At 40.3% G+C, this 23,822-nt stretch overlaps 1 protein-coding gene across 1 annotated transcript in view; it reads right to left on the minus strand.

Moving 5' to 3' along the window:
- Positions 1-5,164: 5,164 nt before the first annotated feature.
- The window catches only part of CFAP74 (cilia and flagella associated protein 74), a 39,936-nt gene continuing 21,278 nt past the window's right edge, over positions 5,165-23,822 (minus strand). The window contains exons 21-40 of the mRNA XM_068414947.1: positions 23,614-23,735; positions 20,750-20,878; positions 18,110-18,197; positions 17,319-17,492; positions 16,980-17,113; positions 16,080-16,356; positions 15,482-15,589; positions 14,637-14,791; positions 13,318-13,452; positions 12,807-12,916; positions 12,371-12,426; positions 11,530-11,649; positions 11,095-11,247; positions 10,274-10,403; positions 9,585-9,739; positions 8,391-8,529; positions 7,471-7,598; positions 6,833-6,967; positions 5,497-5,620; positions 5,165-5,210 (exon numbers count right to left, since the gene is read on the minus strand). Of these exons, the coding sequence (XP_068271048.1) occupies positions 5,507-5,620; positions 6,833-6,967; positions 7,471-7,598; positions 8,391-8,529; positions 9,585-9,739; positions 10,274-10,403; positions 11,095-11,247; positions 11,530-11,649; positions 12,371-12,426; positions 12,807-12,916; positions 13,318-13,452; positions 14,637-14,791; positions 15,482-15,589; positions 16,080-16,356; positions 16,980-17,113; positions 17,319-17,492; positions 18,110-18,197; positions 20,750-20,878; positions 23,614-23,735 (2,562 nt within the window). The 3' untranslated portion in view covers positions 5,165-5,210; positions 5,497-5,506. The remainder of the gene's footprint in view (positions 5,211-5,496; positions 5,621-6,832; positions 6,968-7,470; positions 7,599-8,390; positions 8,530-9,584; positions 9,740-10,273; positions 10,404-11,094; positions 11,248-11,529; positions 11,650-12,370; positions 12,427-12,806; positions 12,917-13,317; positions 13,453-14,636; positions 14,792-15,481; positions 15,590-16,079; positions 16,357-16,979; positions 17,114-17,318; positions 17,493-18,109; positions 18,198-20,749; positions 20,879-23,613; positions 23,736-23,822) is intronic.

The raw sequence follows: 23,822 nt of genomic DNA on the forward strand, positions 1-23,822 counted from the left end.
CGCTCCGGAGGGCCTGGCCCGCCCGGCGGGGCGAGGCGGGGCAGAGCCGCCGGCCCCCCCGCCTGGTAGCCAGCAGTGCCCCTGGCGTCAGCCGTGCAGTGACGGAGGTGGCACGAAGGGAGTGAGAACGGAGAGAGTCCAGCGGTCAGAGATCGCCCTGAAGCGGTTGGGGACCGCTGCTCGGTGCTGTTCGGTAGAGAAGACAACGTGTGCCTATGCAGTGTCAGAGATTTTGAAGGAGAAATGCAAAAGGAATGAGAAACTAGGTATGAAAAAATATTAGAAAGAGACAAAGGTTTGGAAAAGCAGATCATTTCCCTTTTTAAAAATAATCTTGTTAAAACACATGAAACATGAATGAAAAGGTAGTGACTGCTCTCTGAAGATGGGTTTGCTCCAAAGTAATGTAGCTATGTCCAATACTTCAAATGTAGAAATTCAATTAAAATATTTGCATGTTGTTTTATGGTTATCTTGCACATTATTATCCTAAACCCCCAGTGCTGATATTCTTTGGTAGACATTTCATGGAGAAATGTTTCATTGCTGTGATTATACTGATCATTATAGCAATTTGGCCCATCTCTCAGTGACAGCTTTCCTGTAGTTCTCTTCAGGGTGAAGTCGAGCTATTTTAAGAGGATTGTATGTAGCCCATAGTGTTACTAAGCTCCCCAAACCCCTTTAGCAGTTAGGACTTGTTATGAGTTCCAGAAGTCTTACCGTCAGCAGGGAAGAACAAAACGTGTGCCCAAGGTCAGCCGTATCCATCACATGAATGAGCAAGGATTATTTCTCCTTCAAAGCAGAAGGCAACTGAAAGGTTGGACACCTTTGAAGCACTAATATAGCAGAGGTCAGTTACATGGCAAAACAGATGTTAGTCAATAGAAGAGATGATCAAGTGAGGGTGATCATGATACATGACTGAGTAAGCGATAAAAAGACATCTGGAGCTGAAAAGCAGGGGAGCTAATGAATGGATTACAAAGATCTCAACTGGAGAAGAAAGGGGAAGATCAACTAAAAGAATGGCATTTTGACATAGCTGTTGAGGTCCCTGATATCCTCAGAGGTGTGTATTTGGGTGCATATAAAAAGCTCCTCCAGTCACGAGAATAGAACAAAATACAAGGATTTTTTTTTTTTTTAATTTTAATGCAACAGGAGGAGAATATATTTGGACTTGGGTTGCCAGAGGTTTCTTCTATAAGCAGCATGGATAAGCTCCAATACACTGGGGGCAATCATGCCATTGGGAGCAACAATGGACACAACAGCTTGGAAGTACCAGGTTCGATAGAGCAATTTCCAGTGAAATTCATTACTTTTGCTCCATAAGGCTCCAAACCAGTGTTTCAAGGCTCAGCAATGGCATGTGGCATACTAAGTAAAGTAATTTCCTACAGGACTGCTCAGGGTCATGGGACCATTGCTCATTTAGGAAAAGCTGCGTGTGTAGCAATCTCTAAAGTCACTGGATAAGCAGAACATGTATTAATAAGATGTGTATGACACTAGTATTCTCTCACTTCCTCTCTTTTAGAAATGAGCTAGATATGGCTTTTAAGGAGTGTAAAGATCATACATGGATGTGAATTGCTTTCTTATTAAACTAGAACTGCATCAGCGCCAAGAAGTATACCTTTGCATTTAGATCCAAATCTGAAAGCACCAGAGTTTGTGTTCAGTGGCCCAAGAGTAATCACAGTTGCAAAACTCAGTCTGAAAGCATAATGTTCAGAAGTGCAGTTAGAGGAGCAGAAAACTTAAGCTTCTGGGAAATTTAGGTATATTTCTGAGGTTACATTTTCCATATTATCCTCACTGTAAGGGCTCCATCCCTATCGGGAGTCCTATAATACAGAAACATCAGGTTACACGTTTAGAATCTCCTGGCAATTTTAATACCAAAGGTGCTATGGCTGTTGATAACGTGTTTTGGAGGCACAGTAGTGAACAGGATTTTTTGCTTCTTCAAGGGACCAGCTCGCATGAAGGCTAGAGGTGCTGTGTTGAGCTGCTTCTGGTAGTTGTGAACTTGGCATTAAGCCATGCAAACTGAACGCAATAGTGTTCTCAGCTATGTTCTCAAGGAACTACCTACAAACCCACTATTTCCAGTTCATCTTGGCATGTCTAAATTATAGCAAGAGAATTGTTTCCAGTAGTCAGTCATCTCAGTCAATTTTCTGTTTCCTGTATGGGAGAAAGATCAAGGAGCTATTTTCATATATATTATACATAAGAATTGTTTAGGGAGGAGCATCCACACAGAATTCCTAAATTTTCAGTAGCCTGACAGTGTGCATCTCAAATCGTTGCATTGTAAAGATTCTAAAGAGGCTCAGCCCCAATTAAAAATATAGCACAAGTAACTATGTTAATCTAAATGACATTATTTTAGTTATTTCTGTTTTAAAAGTCAGATCTATTACTGAATCCTTGGCTTGCTTGCTCAATATCCAAGCACATAAGCAAGATGTTTTAGGCAAGCAAGGAGTCCCAGTGATGAAACAGCATTCAGCTGTCACAGGGTTTAGGCACTGACTTCTCCACTTCAGGCAGCTTAGTCAAGGAAACAAGCCCTGTCAGTTCCTAGTAAGGGAAGCCTGTCTACGTCACTTTTCTGTAGATTGGTAAACTTCATTTAAATGCTAAATCAAGCCCCAGAACTGCAGCAAATATATCAGAGGATTAGTTGTTTCTTCCTGGAAAGGATCCCACTGTTTCCTATCCCTTGGTGAAATGTGGTAATTCCCATTTGAATGACAGTGGAACATCCAAGGGCTATATTTTGCAGAAAAAGTAGCTGTGCTTTTACTTTTTGAGTTTTAGTTGTGTTCCAGATGAAGCAGCATTGTCTGCATGCCTGCATTAAGTTTTACTGTGGATCTGCTTCCCCACCTCAGACAATCTGGATTTTTCCTTTTACATCAGCTTGTCTCTCTCATTGCTCAGGTATCGCTTCATGCAAGAGCTGGGCACGTTGAACTGTGTGTGCCAGAAGAACAAAACCAATCCCATCAGAAGGGAAAACCCAGTCCTGCAAGGATCAGCCATTATGCCCCCAACGAGTCAAATACGATTACTTTCAAGGCCCAAGATAGAACAACAGGCTTTTCTCTCATGAAAGAGAATAAAAAACATTCAGATTTCCAAATGCGCTTTACAGAGTGTCAGCTGGTGTATTGCAAGCATTGTTTTCTTTATTTTGAGTACTCCAGAAATAGCAACCTATTCTTACTGTCACGGTTCAACAATCCCCCTGGAGAGAATGAATACACATTTAGCTTTAAGCATGGAAACTTCCAGCAGTGAAACCCAGAACCTTATGCTCACTTCAAGTCTGTGAAATTATTAATATGAGTTTTCAAGATCAAGTCCAAAGAATGCAGTTAAAAATGGGGTACACCCTTTGCTCACCTTTTAAGCTCTTCAGTACAGACAATGACTTAAGCCGGTCAATGGCAGCTGCTCTTTACAACCAGCTTAACTTTCTGAATGCACCAATATAACGCTGTGTGCTGGACCCTCCATTTCTACAACTGAATGGGTGTATCCAGAGCCCTCCAGAGTTGTTATGAGTCTTTCAGATTCAGTATCCAAGAAAATACCATTGGTTGGACCAGCTAGTCCTGGCGTATACACCTTCTTTCTGCTTACGAAGCCACCTTCTTATTCTCGCAAGCAACCTCTGCGTTTTTTTCCACATTGTCACAGTCTTTCCATGTATTCTTTATTTTTTTTTTTTTTTTTTTTTTTTACACTTTTTTTAATCCTTTGGATGCTTTTTCACAGTACCTGACCTCTACGAAGTAGAAGATTCCTGGTTTGTTGTTTCCTGGTAGATAATTTTACACTTATTTTCAGCACATTATATGGCTATGAGAGTCTGGAGACTAATTTATTCTCAGCCATTACTTTTCAGTTTTCAAGAGTGAAATCCAAAGGCTCCTCACATAACAGATGCCCCCAAATTAACTGCACAAAATAAACTTTACGCTTCAACATACTGTGCCCTTCCTTGCATTCTGAAAACTTCTCTATCATTAGGTAACTGGCAACAGTGCAGTATTATTTGCAGCAGTTTCATTTTATGTAGTGGTATTTAATCTTCCTTTTAGGGCTGCAAGGACTATAAGAGAATCATCACACAAACTGCATTGTCCTCAACTCCAACCCAACTGCCCCAGCTGTGCCAGCAGACACACTCAGTGCCTCCCTTGCCAAGGCAGAGCTGTCTCTTGCTAGCACTGCCTCCTCCCTCCCGGCTCCTGCCTCCTCCCACCGTGACTGTTTATTGCTTCGGCATCTCTAGTGCTTTAGACTGAAGAGTTAAGTAACTCCACAGCCACTTGATCCATTGTTAAATGAGAACAGATCTGAATGGAGTGAGCATACTGTCTGGAAAAACAAGGAATCCCTTTTCATCAGCTCTATAAGCATCCTCTATAAAAGGGGGCAGCTCGTTAAAATTGTGACAATTGCTTTCCTGCTTTTCCCTGCAGTCCAACTAGCTTGACACATTTTACCTTAGGGGTGTTTACAAACAGTCTGTCTCTATTTTCTTACTGCATCATCTAAATAAGCAATTTTGACAGCTACACAGGGCCAAAAGGCAATAAGCCTTTGCAGTGGTGGTGAGGGAATTTTGTCACAGACTTACTGTGGTTCAAGAAAGAGAGTGACATAATATTTAAAATATTATCCATGTTTCTAGATGTCTGCTAACTTCCTGGTCCCTTCATCCTCCGTAGCGTAGTGCCTCTCTACTTTTCTCTTCCCTGAACTAGCTACTACTTCCCGACAGAAGTTATACCCGCAGGGCACCCCGATTTCCCCACCAACAGGCAGAAATCTACTCTTAGTCTGAATTCAGAGAAAAGCAAATGTAGACACACAAAGTTCCTGGACAGCCATGATGTAGGGCAAATGTCAAACCATATCCAGCAATGCAGTGGACAGCGTGGTCACTATTTCCTCCTTGACCATGTGTCATCAGGAAGATTTCGTAGTGTATTGTAAAAATGACTGCTCAAACGATTTGAAGGAGACTGGAATAAGCAGCTTTATTGTGGTCTTAAGAAGGAAAAACACAAGGATTTTCCAAATCTATTAAAAATGCATCCAAAATTGGAAAAAGATATGTTGTTTGACACTCACCCATGTAGAAGTAAAAAAGATACTCCTCCTGAGGGAATGCCCACCTGTGGAAGACACTGTGATTCACAGCAGATGTATCGACTTGGCCCCTCATTAATTCTTTCTTCTACCACAAGATTATTGTCACAGAGTCAGCTTGAAAATGAAACTAGTGGAACCAGAGTTTGCATAGAATTTTGTGGGGAAAAAAGCAGAAATATTTCATGTCGCCTCCCTTCCCGCTTCCCTGCTCCCCTCACATATTTGCAACAATCTCAAAATCTTTCCATGTTTCAACCGAGATCCACTGATTTCCCAGTAACATAAGCCTCCATCTTCCCTTCTGTTTACCTTGGGTCCCTCACTCCGTGGGAGTATCTGCAGACACAACTTTTGCCACGAAGAGGATTCGGTAAGATTCCTTAATGTTACCTTTTAAGGTCAGGAGGGCTGTCAGAAGCAGAGGGTCATCCGCCTACAAAAAATCCACACATAAACCCAACCTTTTTTTTGTACACAGAACAGATTAGTTGATCAAGTTCTAAACTATGTATTTTACATCTCAGTTGTAAGATGTACCAGTTATAGCTATAGATCACCTCCCTTCCCACTGTGTGGGCCCTTTTATATTTCCACACAATGCTCACACTGCAGTAAGTGAAGTAGCAATGACTAAGCATTCTGTCATCTCCAGAGTGCTACAGATATCGTCACCACATTACAGCCATGACAACTGGGCACAGCAGCAACAGAGTACGCTGCAGTGAGGGCTGGGAAAGAAATGGATCCTGCTAGCCACCAGTTAGTGTTAAATCTTGTGTAACAACCAGTGGTTACCAAGAGGCACGATGTCAACCTGATACATCATGGCAGGAACTCTACTGCCTTCTTTCTGCACATGATAGCAGCAATCTTTTAATTTTGGAACAAGCTACTCATTCTGCCATCCCACACACAGCTCACAACAGAAAGCAGGGGAGTAAATTCTTTCAGTCTCCATGAGTGCCCAAGAGGATGAATCAGGAAGGGCAATCACAGCCCTGTTGAGCTGTTTGGACCTCGTACCTAGACTCTGCCATACAAAAAGGCGGACGTAGCCAGGGGAACAGGGTTCATAAAGCAATTCATAAAGTGGAAAATCAAAACGGCCCCACTGACTTCCAGGAACAAACCAAAGGAAAGGCAGCCCACAGCCAAAAGAAGCGTGAACACTGCAGCAGAATGATCCCTGTAACCTTAGTTCTGTGTCAGCAGGACTGCAGGTTTTCTTGCACAGGGGCATTAAAAAGCTCGCTTCAGTGGGATCAAAGCTGTTTAAACAGCAGCAGCATTTTTGGCCTTTTGGTGCTAAATAACGTAGTGACCTGTAAGAAGTTATTCTAGGCTCTGCAAGATGCAAGTGACTAATGCTTGTTCTTTTCATCACACAGATGAAGGTAAGTCTGTGGTGAGGCAGCAAGCCTCCAAATCACACATATTGCTCCTGGCTTTTATTCTCACATCAGTGGTTATACCAGCCTATGCTCGCTTTGGTAGCTACATGTGTTCCATCATCCTAAGGTGTCAAAGGAACCTGTACTGCTCATGTCTTCAAGATCAGCTTTTCTATCGCTCCTACAAGTCGGTGAAAGCAGCTGCCACCCACTTCCAGGTCAAGCCCCAGCATGCTGTAGCAACTGTAACTTACAGGGAAGTCAGCAGGTGGCACCCAAGAAACACTGATGCATTTTACTTGACCACGCTGAACCGATCCCTTCACAGGTTCAATGGTGAATCCCTTCTGCTGCAGCAGTCGCAGGCTGTCAAAACTGAACTCCATCTTCTGTGAGAGACACACACAACACCCTCGTTACAGCCAGTTCTGCTGCTTCACACACAATCACTGTTCATTAAAGGCTGCATTGCCCAGATGCTGTACGTGGGCCTACTGCGTGCCAAAGCGCTTCTGCCCTTTGACACTGCAAGTATCCATCTTGTTCATTGTGTCAAGTTGTCACAAAATACTGTACTGAAATCACAGGATCAGACTTGTAATTCAGCTCTGTGCCGAAACTTCTGTATTTCAGAATTAGGGAAGCAAGCTGCTAAATTAATTTTGTTGCTGACTTAATATGGTAGTGCTAATTCCTCATATTAGCACCTGAAAAATAATATTTTCTTTTCAAACACTGATGCTTTTATAACATAAAGTTTATCAGAACCCCTGAAAGCTGTATTTTTTAATTTATAGACTGAATTTTTGACAGAAAGAAATAGCAGCCATTTGTACATGGTCAGTATTTCTTATAGCATCTGTCATAAAACTGCAGTTTTTATTTTCTTCACCTTCTTCGATGCAGACTGAGCTGTCTGTATAGCTCCAATTTTCAGTTCTGTCATTGCGGGCACTGCAGAACTCTCTCCCTCCTTGTGCTCCAGAATGAGGAGAATGGACTTCACTGGTTCTTGTAGCTCTGTACACATACGAATCAAACTTCGAGACAGTCGAAACTGAGCGTTATCAGTTTGGAACAAGCATAAATCACACCAGGATGGTTCAGAACAAAGTGATGTCGTGGCAAATTCATGAGTTGGCATAGATAAGGAGATCCTTCTTACAGAGTTAGTGAAGAAAAAGGAGGTTTTGCATTATTTGCAATTGCAAAGTGTAGTTGTTAATTGTTTATCAGGTTTCATGCTCATTTTCTAGCCCCATGGCACATACATTGTGTGTACTATATTCCTACTTGTGTACGGTATGTGCTTGGATTTATTTATAGCTCAGGAGCTAGGAACTGTTTATATACTGTCTCTGAACACAGATCCTGTCCAAAGAACTTAAGGAAGGGTAAATTCAAACCCCTGAAAGTGTGTCTGTTTCATAACAGCGCGATCGGGACAGTCCAGGATAAGTTATTCTATATGAAATAATTCTATAAACATTCAGTACAAGTCAGAGAAGTGGAAGAAAGCAAATACATCTTAATAGTTTGTAGTAGTATTAAATTATAATAATTTTTTGCAAGGTAAGTTGCAAAGATGAAGATCGTCATTAAGATATAACTGCATTAAAATCAAGAGAAAAATCTTTCCTTAAGAGAAAGTTTCCTGCATTTTTGTGTTATGAATATAGGCTATACCATAATGCTTACTTGTTCTGATTCTGGAAAAGTTATCTTTAATTTACTTTTTCTTAAAGGAAGAGGAACATGCCCGTGTCTTATCAATCACTGCACTGTAATAGAGTGCAAGTGGTAGCACATTACCTCCTTTTAGGGCTTCCAACAACGACGCAGGTAACGTTAGAGCCAAGGACTCGACGGGCACATCTAGGGGAACTCCCCCTTCCACAAACATTGGATGATCTCTTGCTGCACCCTTTAGCTGGATCACGTGTACTATTTTCTAGATAAGACAAGAATGCTTCAAATGCAGGTTACAGCTGAAGTACCGATGTAACTGGAGTACTGACAACAGCATCAGTTCCATAGAAATGATTACATCACCTGCCTGTATAAATGCCCAGAGGCCCCGTACTCTAATGCAAGAACCCTGCATCTCCCCCTTGTCTTGTCCACTCAGGCACTTCTGGTTTAAACCACCTTTCATTCTGGGCAGCGTGCCTCAGGAGGGGACTGGGCAAACTATTTATACTAAAGCCACTAAAAGAGGCAAAACTTATCTGCTACCAAACCTGGCTAAAGTTTGTGAACTAGGACCAGTCTCCATTCATCTTCAGTCTATCCCGATTTGCATTCTTAACTGCAATTCCAAAGATAGTCTGGAGATACAAAACTTGCAAGGAGAGAAGTAGAACTTATTTGCTCACTACCAGTTTCTGCTCTGTGCTCGCAGTGCCTGGTGATGGTCATTAGTTGGCAGCTTCATTAACTTTTGGTCAGTCTCTTTTGGAACAGCATAAGGCCACCTGCTATGCTGCCAGACTGTGTATCCTGACTTGGGCTCCATCTAAGCTCAACTGCTGCTCTACAGATGGAAACCTCCTTCCTCACGCTGAGTGACTGCCGAAGCAGCTCCCTGGCACTCGGTGCACCCGTCAGTTTGCACCGTGCACGTGTAGCTCTGCTCTCCACCACCATTAAATGCTTCTTGTGGAGAACCCCCTTGGAGCTGCACTCAGCAGTGTGGCTGCAGCCTAGCTCCCATCACCTCTCATTTACACAGTGCAGACAGCTGGGTAGAAGACAGGACTGAATCCCAAGTCACTACTGTTATGAATTAATAACTGAATATTTATAGCCTAAAAAACAGTCAGTGGGCCCCAAACCTGCCATCTCTTACCTATATCAGTTAATCTAATAAAGATAATACTTCTGCCTACAAATGCTGTCCACTAGATACAATTGTTTGAAACCCTTACTAAGACCCATGCTGACAAAAATCACTGCAGGTCATATTTAGACTTTCATTTCATAATGCAGGTATCTTGACTGTCTCACCTGGCCAAAGAGCACAACCTCCAGACGGTCAGAATAGTACGAACTTTCATGATCAGGACTGAAAGTAACAACAAAATCCTGACTCTTCCCAGCAAGAATTTCTCCTTCTGTCGGAAGGATGCTGAACACACTTAAGCCATTATAGTTCTGTGTTCCTGGTAAATAAAAATGAGGATACAAATAAGAAAGGAGAACACCTCCATTTTACTACTTTGTATATTTTAAACCTATTTAATTTTTTGTTGGGACAGCAAATAAGACCTGATACATGGTTTTGCAGCAAAACAGGGTGTTAGAAATACCAGATAAATCCATCTATCAGTTTAATGCATTAATCTCCAGAAGAAACCTCACCAAACCCTTTCTATATTCTAACGTATTTTTACAGAGATGGACATCCCTGAATATAATAATTAATATTCAATTACTGTGTGGGTTTATTTAGATTCAAACACTCATATCTTCTTACTTGTGGATATTTGCTCAGGCTGCATAAATTTACAGCTCCCCATATTGAAAGAATTAGTACAGCTCCTACTGGGGAAACAAAGTGATGTCTTTAATTTCAGTGGTGTGATGCCCCAGGTTTTGACAGTTGTGTAGATCTAACAGGACAAAGTAATGCTGCTTTATACTTCCTGAGTCTTTAACAAAAGGAAAAGAAAGAGAAAAGAAAAAAACAGGTTTACCAACAAACTCTGTTCTTTGCAAAGAGGATGTAATAAAGGATGGAAGTCTCTGCTGATCCTCGTCCCTTGTTGATGAAAGCGAATCTAGTTGTATGGAGTATTGCAGGGTCAGCATGGAAGTGTTCTGTATCTAATGACATTAATTCACACAACAGCATTTTCATTAGGAAAATTGATTCTGAAGCCTGTAGGATCCACAGTTTGTGACTGGCTGAATTTACTTTGCAGCATTACTGCACTACTGTGTACCCAGACACCACCGAAAGCATGTTATTGCCATCCATAATGTGCCATGTCAGCCCCTGCCCTCCACCAACAGGAACCAGGCTCCTTTTAAGGGTCTTGCAGCAAGTAATGTATTTTAGTTATTAACATGCCTAGACAAAATCTGAGAGGAGAAAAAATATGCCTAGATCTTGGCCTGTTTCTGAGTCAGAATAAAGAAAGAGGGCAAATATTTGTAATGCTGGTAAAAGCAAAGCCATTTCTGACTTCACATCCCTCTGCATACTGGCTAGATCTACGGAGATCACACAGGCCAGTTCTCTTTTTCTGTTCTCAAGGGTACTGGATCTCGATTTTTTTCTATAGGCTGCAGGCAAGACAGAAGCGGCTAAGACCCTCCCCACACTGCTTTGTACCTTTGGCCTGAAACTGCCTCAGCGTCAAATCCCTCTGCCAGACGTGCTTTTACAGCTATGCTCTTTTGCCTACAGCTTGCCACTCAGCCTTACGTTCTGCCAGACTAGAAACTACAGACCTCCTCTTCCTCCTCACAAACATTGCTGCTGTGCTGTCTGGTTCAGCATAGAGGGATTTACCTGGAACGGGGCAGTCGCCTTCTCTCCGGCTATGACGTATCCCATATTGAGTACTTCTCCCACGGAGCAGACAGTTGATGGCACCACCCCATGACCAGTGAGACTTAGGGTTAGGCTGGATTTTGCCGTCTGGATGTCCAGCACTTCAGAAAACTGCCAAGAGGATGTCTGCATTAGCCCATGTGCTGAAGGAAAACACCCCCCACCCCTCCGACTGACCCCCCTCCCACAAATGGGCTGAATTTATTAAATTACTGCTGAATTTCTGGATTTAGTGCATAGACAAAGATCCAAATGTTGGGAGGGGCTATGCACAGCCAATGAAGTTATTATTATACAGCCTCATCCCAGTCAGTAATATGGGTATATTACACAGACCGTTACTTCTCCCCATCTCTCCTCTTTTGCCCCATCACTGTTGTATCTCTTACTCACCCGTTTATTCTCATTTGGACAAAAAGAGATGATGAGGGTTTTATTTTCACCTGGCTCAAGCATTACATCTGGTCTGACCAACCGGAAGGGACCATTGGGATTCAGAACTGAGAATCCTAGCTGAAATAGGGCAACTCAAGGAAAAAAGTTTATAAACAAAGACTGGGGAAAAAAATATAAGCACAGATTCTAATTATTGTTCAGACCAAAGATATATAAACCAACCAGCTATGAGCTTTTTCAGAGATCCATAACTAAGAAAAGAAGAACTAATACAATTATTTTTCCCACAGAATTCAAATAGCTGCAAGATCCTTTTCCAGTTAATAAGATCTCTGTGTAACTCCATTTTCACATTTTGCCTGGAATGGGTCATTAACACCCTAAGATCCAGGACGTGCCTTCTCCTATATTATCCCACACAGCTTAACCCAGACGAGCCAGTGCAGTAGCCTCTTCTTACACGGTATTCAGAAATTCAGAGCAGCATTGTGCAAAAATAGAGTTGTTGGTTCTGTTTCACACGAACATCACACTGAACTGAAACTAGCTTTGTCATCAGTGCCTTGTACTCTTTAGAAAGTGGTTAAGTGCTTCTCAAGTTGGGGTCTATGCAGAATTATTTCCAGTTAAAAGGGTGGAATAGAATTAGCTTTCCAGTAGGTCACCTAGGCTCGTCCAATATACTCTTCACATCATCTCCTGCCTCACTCTGAAAGATGTGTATGTCTGAAACCTGCTTTCTCCTCCTTGCTTTAGTGTCAAACAGCTCCTCCAGATAAAGACTCACATTAAACAGAAGCGGAATGGCAGATTAACTTACATTTCCAAACAAGGATACTTGCAGCTTCTCCGAGGAGATATTTTGTATTGTGATTTGCTTCATCATTCTGTAGTCTGACAGGAATGAAAACATTTCAAAAAGGGATGATGCTCACTCACACACTACCATTCCTGCTTTTTACTCATGCTTCTACCTGGACCAAACATTCATTCCATTTCTACAGCTAATACGTTAGTCAAAGCTCACCAAAATACTTTCAAATTTGGACAGTCACTTGTAGAGCTCCCAGTTCTATGTTTCAGGATCAAATCTGCTTTTTACATGCCTCAGCTGGCCAGATAGGCTCCTAATTTTCCACCTAAGTACCTATTACAGGGCTAATTTCTATATTGACTTTTGAAAATCAACTAAACAATGTAAAAGAAAATGCAAAACTATGCTCAGAAAAAATTAACGTCAGAAAAAATTCAAAACTTGAATTGAATTTTCATACCTACTGCAACATCACCAAAATCTACTGTGTTTCTTCCATTATCTGAAGTGACCACAACAGATGGTGCTACAGCTGGACAGTGCAACTCCAAATACAAGGTGTTGTAAGGGCTAGAGAGATAGTAAAAAGATATTTGCTCTTCGATCATACAGAAGTAAAAACTATTGTCAGAAATAGTTCTTATTCTGTTCATATCACAGGATATCATTAAATTGGTATTTCAAAACAATACATAATCTTTGGTGGTGGCTTTTTTGTGTATGCCTAAGCAGAAACATGAACTACATCTGGCTTAAATTTTTCATACAATTATTCTTTAAGCTGCTTTGATATTCATGTGTTTGATTCTTAACCAACTAGCAGGTTGTAAGCATGAGTTTCTACCAGTGACCTATGAAGTAATGAAGATCAGAAAACAAATTTCCTCCCCAGATGAATGAATTCACATGCCCACCATTTCCCTGTCACATTTTTGAACCATCGTGAACTGCCCGTATCTAATTGCAGATACCTGTAGCTCAGGTTTTCAGAGCCTTTCTTTTCATCGAACTGTCCACTTGCAACAAAGCATGGTATGATGTATTTTTCAAACCTCCCACTGAAATTCCTCATCAGGAATGCCCGGGCTGCCATATAAGCATCAGAACTAGAAAATCCAGGAATAAGAATCATCTTAGTAAGTGAGAAAGCAAGGAAAAAAAAAAAATCAAATAGATATTTACTGAGCTATTTGTGTTCACCGCTTCTTAGTCATACAATCAAAATTTGAACATAACAGTGAAACTAAGCAACTGTCTTGATGCACAGTAATGGACCCGCCCTAAGTGGTTTGCTTTTCTTGAAAAAAGAGAATAAAAATTATAAACCTAGATAACAGATGTTAAACTAAAGATCGCAAAACCCTCAATACGATTTCCTTACACTGAATACATTAAGTATTCCAGTGTCTTCCAGTACTCCTGCATCATTTCAATGATATGTAAACACACACGATCACATTTCTCTAATGCAATATGCCAAGCAATACTTCATAATGGGAGTTTTCAAATATAAATTTTATTTTTATGACCTGTACTGAAATTATTAAAAAATTATAATTAATGGATTGCAATGAACATGGGATTTTAGTCAAAAATGTCTAACATCCAGTACAGCCAAATGCCTGGTGTTTAAGCATGTATTTACTTCCAAACACTTCTGAATTCCTCGGATTAGGCAGAAGTGTGGTTCTAGAAAGTTGAATTATATGCTAACCAAGGGACCTCAAGTATCAGATTTTGCATCCAAGTATCCAAATTTCTAGGGAGCACACGCTGTTAATGTTAATTCTCACTGAGGCACACATATTGTAAAATGACTATTTAAAATGCACATTTTACAGAATTCATTACATTTCCAGGACTGAAGATGACCACGACTAATATGATGGCCTGTGTAAGCCCTCCAAAAAGAAAAAAAACCAAGCCCATGGATATGGGCTGTCAGATGGTCTCTTGGTAACTAAGTAGTTCAGCTTTCTAGTTGCCCTTTAAAATAACACCCTTGCTGGCTCAGCCAAATTTCCCCACACAGCCACATCTCCTGCTTTCTGATACATTCTTTGAAGTCTTCAATCCCTCTGATGCATAAAGGGATTCTTTGCCTTACATGAGAGGGCACAGCTGTGTGGCTTAAAAGCAGTCCTAATTTTGGAAACAGCCCTCACAACATAGCTAAAGCTATTTCTTCTCTACAGTTTTCTTTCTTGTCTACCAATAGGTTTTAGTAGATTTATTAAACTACTTAAAGAGAATGTTGTCTATGTAGTACAAGGTGCTTTTGCTGACTTACTCAGGCTTTAACTCTTCGGATTCTGGTTGTTCAGAACTCTGTAGAGAAGTCCGGTGTTTACTGCCTCCATCCGTTACAAGCTGTCTGGAAGACTTCCGTCTGGTAAGGGAAATGCTTGATTTCTTTCCCTCTCTCTTTTCATCTTTCTTCCTTTTCTGCAAATACACAGAGACATTATACGCTGAGGGTGATCACTGGTAATCCAACCAAGACATCAGTCTACAAATACCCAGTCCCTGGTCCAAGAATAGAGAACGTAAGAGGTGACAGAGTGCATGAAACAAGGTAACAGCAGTAGGGTTATGGTAACAAGCCATAGACACATTAGTTATTACATACATTTCTAATAATGTAAAATTAAGTTGAAATGGACATACTCTACCCCAGCTTAAAAAAAGAGTTCCTCTATTGGAGCAGATGAGTAAAAGACTGTATCTCTCATGGGAATTTAACCTATTTATCTCATAATTAAAGACAACCATAGGTGCTCACATAAATTAACTGACCCACAGCATTGCATATAAAGTCCATGTATGCTGTAAATCTGCAAGAAGTGTAGAAACTTTTTTTTTTTAAGAGTACTTGCAGTGAGCATTTGCAAGAAAATCCTCTAGGAATGCTTTTGAAATTGTTAGCATGAAATTAAATTATTGCTTAGTGAACAGACTACACATTAAGTGCAACGGTACAGTCGCACTCTTGTCCTTTACAGGCAGGTCTTACATGGATCATGAGTTGGGGCTTCATTAACATGCAAATAATTTTATGATAAAAATACCATCCAGAGAAACAAATATCTGGAAGCAACAGACCAACAGCATGTGCTGGTTCTTAGCATTCCTTACTTGTATTTCTGCCTCTGTCACAGATGCTCGGCAAAGCCTCCGAACTGCCTCTTCTCTGATTAGCTGATCTGACAGTGTTGGTCTGAAGGACACTTGAATCAAGCTTTTCTGGGAGTGAGAGCATACACAAGAAGGATGAGCAAAATTCAGCCCTCGTACATGTGTTATACCTACAAAGCTCAATAGGAGCATATAGAGGACAGCAAAAAATTAACAAATAAAACACAATTTTTTTCCAAGTGAATAAGATGATCCTAAGGATAAGGTCACTTGCAGCTTTTTTTGGAAGTCTGCTATGTCACAGTGGGCTGGTTTTACATGGCCAATATTTTTGATATTTAAACATTCTTCAAACAAATCATAATGATGACACTGGGGAAAGAACATTTGGGGTGAAAACTCCCATAAAGCATTAGCCAGATATGATGGTTAACCCCTCATGTCTGATTTAAAACATTATTTCAAACAATACAAAATATTGCGGCTAATATTCTAATAATGATTTACATTTTGAGCTTCATTTACAAGTGACAGCATTTGCAGGGATGTAGATGATCAAAAAATTTGGCAGGACACTTGACGTTTAAAGTGAATTTACCTTCCCAGGCAACACAGTTCCAACAGAAGGTGTGATTGTCACTGGACAGTCTTCTGGCACGCAGAATTCAAATGAAGTGGGTCCAACCGGGGCAACTTCCCCATTGCCAATTCTTGGGACAGCGTGAGTAAAGTGGTTGGTGCTCACATGGGAATTCATCACATACAGTATTGCTGTAGACACACTATCTAAAGCTGTTGCAGCAAACTGAACGAAGGAATGAGACAATTCAAGAGGTGGGTGGACTCCAACTGCTTTGCATGACAGCTTGAATTGTCTAAAAATAAACATATGATAAATTGTCTCAGCATAAAATAGTCTCTTAATCAGCCTGGAAAATAGGGAACTAATCCTGTAGTCCCTATTTAAGCAGAATTTCAAGCTTGCAATGGGAATTTTGCCTAAAGATGAACAATAATACTATCTATTTTTAATGCACAATTGGCTAGAGTCCCTACTTGAATTCTTCCTCTGTGAACTTCTGGAAATACATCCAGTCAAATCAAAGTTTATGCCATCATTATTTTAGTGGCATTAGCTTAATGTATGAAGAATTTTTAGAACAAAAAAAAAAATCCTTCAGTCATTCTGCTGAAAACGCAAGCAGAACATCCCAGGTTAAGATGACGTGGGGCAAACTTGCAGCTTGTGACAAGGATAAGTTTCATGTGGGATAAGAAAAATCATCTCAGTAAAGACAGACATGTAAATGAGGGATGAAACTAACAGGCATTGAGCCACTCCTGTCAACTGGAGAATTCCTACCTGCCTCATGTTTTTATCCTAGCCTTACCTCTTCAAAGTAGGCAGGGATTTAACTTCTGAACTAGCTTAACAGCGGAAATCCAGTGTGATTTAGACTTCTAGATTACCTACGACTCAATCAGTTTCTTAACATACCTATTAATCTCTGTCTTGCATGTTAGTTCAAAGCTGTACTCTTTGGCCTTGTTAGCTTTAAAGATTACGTCCAACGTCAGGCTTTCAAGGGGAAGAAGAATTCCAAGTCCGTCGTTGGGTTGAATTTCAACAAACTTCAAAATGGCAGGATAAGAAATTATTGTTATTAAAATAAGAAGTTATTAGTTAAGTTATCAAATTATCAAATAAATTAAGGCATTATTGTCAAGATAAGAAAATTTTGTTACTAAATGATTTACTTACACTCACATTGAAACATGTTTTCATAATAATTAAATACATTTTGATACAAGAGATGCGTGTGGGATAACTACGTACCTCTGGAAGTCCCACAAATCCAAACTCTTGTGGCAAGATGGATTTGTTTGTCAGCGTGATATTTGCCTGCACAGCTTCATAGATTGTGCAGTATCCAAAATTGATTTGTGCTGGACTGATTTCCAAATCAGAAGTAGTAACAATTGCATGGACAGTAAAATTAACTTTTTTAGCCTGAAACAAACGCAAGAGCACAGGATGAAAACCTCCATCTGTAGCGTTGTAAGGACAGGATTTAAGTGAAAAGCCATCCAAAGAGATAACTGCAGAAAAGTTATTCTGCTCTATTCCTTGACAATAACATGTAAATGTGACATATCTATCTTGAACTTCAGCCTCATTGTTCTCCAAAAATAAGCAATAGGAAATGTCGCTTTGATAAGCAAAACTTAAAATAAAAATCCGTATCTCCAATTCCACATGCTAGAACGGAATCACACCTGCATCTCCAGGAGATGTGAACTCTAAGAATATGCTACATCTGCAGTACAGATCAGAATAAAAAGATTGCACTATGGTATCTGATAACTCTGGTACCAAATAAACTACTAGGGAACAGATGAGCACTAACTGGAAAGGATTTAACTTTCTCTATTGTAAACACCCTGACAAGAAGAAACTATCAAATCTGTGTTATCACTTTAAGCACCCTTTACTATTATCATAGGACTTCAACTAGTAAAGAACTAATCTAAGATTAGGGATCATTAAGTGAACATTCACTAAAACAATTTACATCTATTGTCAGTCTGATAACCAGCATAAAAAAAAAAAAAAAAAAAATCACTAACCTTATCCACAATCAATATTGTCAGTGGAACTTCCAGAACTCTCGTCTCTTCATTAAAATAGCTCCCTGCATCTTCAGGAAGAGAGTGCCTAGCAATTAAAAAGTACATTCAGTTTAACAGGAGTTTAACAGAGTTATGCACAGGGGCCTGCATCCATTTATCCTTTTTTAAAATGCCATCCAGTCATTTAAAATTCTGAAAAATTTAAAGCTTCTGTTATAATCAATATAATCCTTCTGCATCTGCTGCAACCACAGCACGTAACCAACCCAACCTAGGCAATTGTTTCCTTTTGACACTAATGATAGTTAATTACCAGCCAGTTCAAGGCAGAACCAACTGTATCACAAAGCACGGAGACATAAATACAGTGAAACAAACTTGGAGACCAATAGTATCTGATTATACACCAGATCAGTAATTTATAAGAACTATGCAGGTTTTCTGTCGCCGAAGCATCTTGCTATCACAAGCTCAATTTCAGAGCTCCAGGCCAAGCCAATACACAAGCTCTAGCATTTTCAGCTCTGCTGGTCTATTTGTAGTGTCTTACAGCTTCAGAGTGAATTGCTTCTTCTCAGGTCTCCACAGTGATAATGGTCCTACTACTACTACTGGAATTACATGCAATTTTTTAATGTATTGTTACAGAATAGCTAATGAATAAATAGCACCCACTCAGTCACCATGGTGATCTGAAATCTTGCTGGCTGTTATTTTGCAAGTCTGAAATGTGACTTTAGAAGGTGATGTTCAAAGGTATTGCTAACTTGTTTAAAGATAGGAACTGGAGTTAAATACAAGGTAGGAATAAAGTATCAGCTTCACTTGTCACAGGACATTAGAATAGCAGAAGAAATTCATGTATTACAAAATAATCCAGAGGGAAAAAAAATAACTGTAACTGTACATACACAGTGAGGGACTCTAAATTAGCTGTTATGCCTTGGGGAAAAGATACTGAAATCCTTCAGATAGTTCTCTGAAAATGGCATCTTCATGCTTAAAAGCAATTAAAGAGAAGCATAAAAGACAAATCAGATTTAGACTGCCAGCATCTGCAGGACTAGTTCCAAATGCAGAAAAACAAAGAGATGTGGTATTGGGGAATTCTGAAAGTCAGCAGATTAGAGAACTCGCCTTCAAATAAACAGAAAATGTCTGCTTCAAACACCGAGAAACTTATGAGTATTGTAACATCTGACCAGGCATTTCAGTGTGCACAGAATACTCAGGAGAGCTTCCCGAGCCTGCAGTCATCTATCTGTTCACTCAGTGTTGCTGAAGGAGCGTTTCTTTCTTCTGAGAAAACCAAGCTTATAATACTGAGTCAATGAGGAGGCATGTACAGAGATGTGTCACTAGCCCAGGACTTCACAGCAGCTTGTGGCAAGCTCATCTTTCTCTCATGCACACACTCCCCCTGTGCATTAGGTGTTTTCAAACTGATCTGTATACTGAAACAGCCAGATACTTGTTTTGTGTGTCAGAAGTGCCTTAATCTCGTCAAGTCTCCTTTCTGAAGCTTCCCCATTTTCCAAAGGCATATTAATGTCCTAAATCCAAGCTATGCTTCTATCCACTCAGTAACTGTAACAGTGCTTTACAGCATCTCAAGTTTAGGAACTGAAAATGTCATCTTAATGGTTACTGTTGTAATCTGACAGGATTTGAGATGTTGGAAGAACTGTAAATACTTTCAGTTCTTTGCATACTAACCTGGGGAAAATTTCAAAATCAGTGAATAGACTCTCAATTGAGAATCCAGAGATGCTGAGCACATCAGTGAAAATCCAAATATCCATCAGTCTATCAATGGGACTAGATAACCTATATAAAAAAAAAGCAGCAGGTGTGCAGCAGCAATTAGTGCAGAAGCTTCCAAAGTATTTGGCTGTACACCAGAATTAAGATCTATATAATTTAATTTATATTTGAAAAGAAATGTCCTGCTAAATTCTTTGATGAGGTAAATAAAATTAACAGTGGTCAACAGAGGCCCTTGTATTTCAGTTTTTAAAAACTGGAATTATTTGTTTCCTATAACCAAGTTATGTTTGCATATGTAGACGTATCATGAAATGGAGAAGAGAAACTTGCTGGAATAAGGCTTTTAGCAGCTTAGAAGATGTTATATAAAATGCCACTTGAAATTCAGTATCAATACATTCATATTTTGGAGAAAAACATAGACAGGTAGGAGAGATCTGAACAGGAAGCCCAACCGCTCTTACCTTAATTAGCAAGCACAGGAGTTCTTGGCCAGAAATTATTTAAATCAGTGATCCATGAAGTAGCCACCTGCCTAGATAACCTCTCTGTTGTATAAGAATAGCTTCCCCACGGAAACGGGAGCAGCCTACCAGGAACGCAACTGCTAAGGCTTTCACACTGCTGCTGTCACCACAGGAGAAGCATTTCCTCACAGGTATGTGATCCAAGTTAATTTCCTTCTTGAGCATCTGGCAACTCTTAAGGGGGAGAGAGGGGGGAGACTAGGACTGCAGTGACACCAGCAGTGTGAAGTCCAGCCTGTGACAGTGTGAAGGAAGAAAAAGCTTTGACCTGCTCAGGTTTTCCACCAACAGCCTCCTACAGATATTGTCTTAAATACCGAAAAGATTAATGTTGTTAGGTTACCTGGGCAGAAACTTCAGTTGCACGCTGAAGGATGACTGAGCTTGAATGTAACCTGTTTTTGGAAGCAGCTCCATGTGCTTACTCAGTTCTTTGCACACTTCAAACTTCAAACGCAGCGTGGTTTTTGCTCTGCAAACAGATCAGACATGCTTAGGTGGCTTTGAGTCTACCCGTACTGCCATCTCCACAACATTTCTCTTGGAGTTTGGTCTCCCCTGCCTTGCATCTCTACTCTACATTACAATTATAACTGTTCCAAGCTTCCTTTGAAAATGATGGGCATGTAAAACTGCTACAGCAAAATCACACAGTTGTATTTTCTTTTAAGATAAGTATAGAAAACAAGATTTTGGAAGCTCTGCAAGTGAACCCAGCTGTATTTCAAGCAATGTACACAGCTGATTGGAATATAATTATCAAAGTGCAGCACAGTGGTAAGTCAGGTCAGGGGAAAGTCAAAGCCAAATTATTGTGAAATACCAGCCAATTATTTGCTCCTAACATATATTGCCTCTATCTGAATCAATAGGAATGACTCACATCATGTTTGGGACTCCTAATTGGTCCTAGCTGCAGCACAGAACCCACTCAAAATGGAAAAGGAGTAGCTTTTTTGTAATGCTGGATCTAGGTTATGTAACAATTGGTGGTGGGTGGGATGCAACAAAGAAAAACCTGTTATTCTCTCTGCGAAACAGAAAAATGAAGCCCAGTGACCCCTCAGTGGGGCCAAGGATACCTAGATGCTGCTTAAGCAGCTAACAAGCACTTAATGTCCCAGCCTGCAATCAGAAGAACCGAAAGAATGAAGCTGGAAAAGCATAATACACCTGAAACATCAACATGTACCCAGTTTGTGAATTCTATTCATCCTCATTATCATCATAATTATCTCAAAACCTTCAATACCAAAAATTAAGCTTGTACAGGCAGGAAAGAAACTCGGCGGGAGGGCGGCTGTCTTATGCCAGAAACCATAGTGAAATCTTTTAAATAGATGTGAATTCACAGGTCTCTTGAAACTTCTCCTCTAACAGCAGAGATTCTCCAGGGCTAGAAGTCATAGTGTGGCTGAGCTGGTACTGCCAGTTCCTCTGCTAATCTTTGATCAATTTTCCCTATGAATGGCATTTTGGAAGCCAGGAAACACCTCTGTTTACAGAATTCTGGCCATACTATAATACAGCGATAGCCACAAACCATACCCTGCTTTGGAATTTTATGCCTATGTGCAAAATTGCCAAGCAGTTTACAAATATTTCAGCTTGTCATTTTCCTTCTCTTGGACTGGTTTACAAGCTGTCAGTCCAGATGGTCTGCTCTAAATCAACAGCTATAGCATGTGGTACTGGGAGCCTGGAATGATTTCTGACTGTTGACAATCTAAGAGAACTATCTACTACTTCATTAAATCAGTGCAGGCTATAACCTGCCAAAGAAATTACTTTTCAAAGTGATTTATATTGGACAGGATTCTGATAAGACTCTTTCACCCTTTATGCTGCTTATTTATGCTTCCTGATTACCGAAAAAACCCCAAAACAAAACCCAAACCGAAAACAAAACCAGTACTAACATTTTGCAACCCTACCGAGCTTGCTGGGGCACTCAAGTGCCAGAGCTATCTATCTAACTTGAAAACTTGATCTTCTACTTATGCTACAGACTACAATGTCTACTTTTGCAGGATAGGAAGTTGAGACATGATATTCCTGCACATGAAATACATGAAATTTGGGCTGAAATTCAAAGTATAACAAAGACAGGTTTTGCTAACTATGGAGAACTGGGTGATAAAGACTTGGTTTGCCAAGGTGCTAAGGACAGTATACTACATATTAAGTGCTCTTAATTTAGTGAAACTTGGCAAAGACTCGGGAGGATTTTTCCCTCAGTGAAGAAGTTTTGCCCTAAGCAATTTGACAGCTTCTATCTTTGGGATCCCTTTGAAATCTTAAGTTTTCATTAGAAGAGTTATTCTGCTTCTATACTTAGAAGTTTTATCCCTGGGTTATCTAGACCAAGTAAAATCACTTACATAACAACTTGTGCTTGTCATATCTGTAAGCTGAATTTCTGAGATAACAGCTTTACTCATTTCTTTCCAACTGTGAAGAATCTCTGCAGTCTGTAATTCTGGTAAGAGGTTTAGAATGGATGCCTTCTACAGAACCAATCTCTCCCCCACCCTCCCACAAACCCACCCCAATCCTATTCAAATAGAATCTAAGAAATGCAAATTGTTAAAATAAGCATTCAGTAGTGACTGCATTAGATAGAGGGAAGACACCCAGCACCTGAAGACAATTAAGAGAGTAAAAGTTCATTTAACCACTCTCTAATAACATGAAATCTCTGGGAGCCTATGAGCTACCTATGAGGTAAAATAGCTGAGAAATGACAAAATATTCTTTCATAAAATTTCCTGGCTGAATCAACGATACCCAATGCGCACTTAATTTGAGACACACTTATCTCCCTAATGTTTAGTGTGCAAATTCCACACGATGAACCTCTCTGGGGCTGCTGTTCCCTAAGGACTTTACAGTCATACCACAGGTCAGACACAATACAGGGAATCCTGTAGGAGGGGAAAGGCAGCTGTTAACCCAGATGCTTCATTGCTACGGCTGGTCTTGGGAGTCCGGGACAGCGGGATACCCCAGTCCAATCTCCACAGCACTGTGAACTCAGAGGGCTTGTAACCAGGATGTCCTGAATGCCAAGGAGAACAACAAACTGTTCTTCAGCTTCCTATGATGGCAAGATGGGTCTGGCAAAATGGAACCCCAAGACATCACCTAGTGACTTAAGATCTCATTATTCAGCCACAGAAGGCAGCTGACAATGAAGGGGTAGCTCACCTGCTTCGAATGACAATGCAGTCCTGATAAAGTCGGTCATACATACAGATCTTGAAATCAATGTTGGGATTGAGCACCCAAACCGGCATGTCAAGAGAAACTCCAATGGCACTAAAGCACAGCTGTTAATACATAAATCAAGAGTGTAATTATTTTTGTTAGTCTCAAATTCTTACTGATCTACACAGAGCAAGAATTTCTGCTATAGC

Source organism: Nyctibius grandis, chromosome 17, assembly GCF_013368605.1.
Source record: "Nyctibius grandis isolate bNycGra1 chromosome 17, bNycGra1.pri, whole genome shotgun sequence".
NCBI lineage: Eukaryota > Metazoa > Chordata > Aves > Nyctibiiformes > Nyctibiidae > Nyctibius > Nyctibius grandis.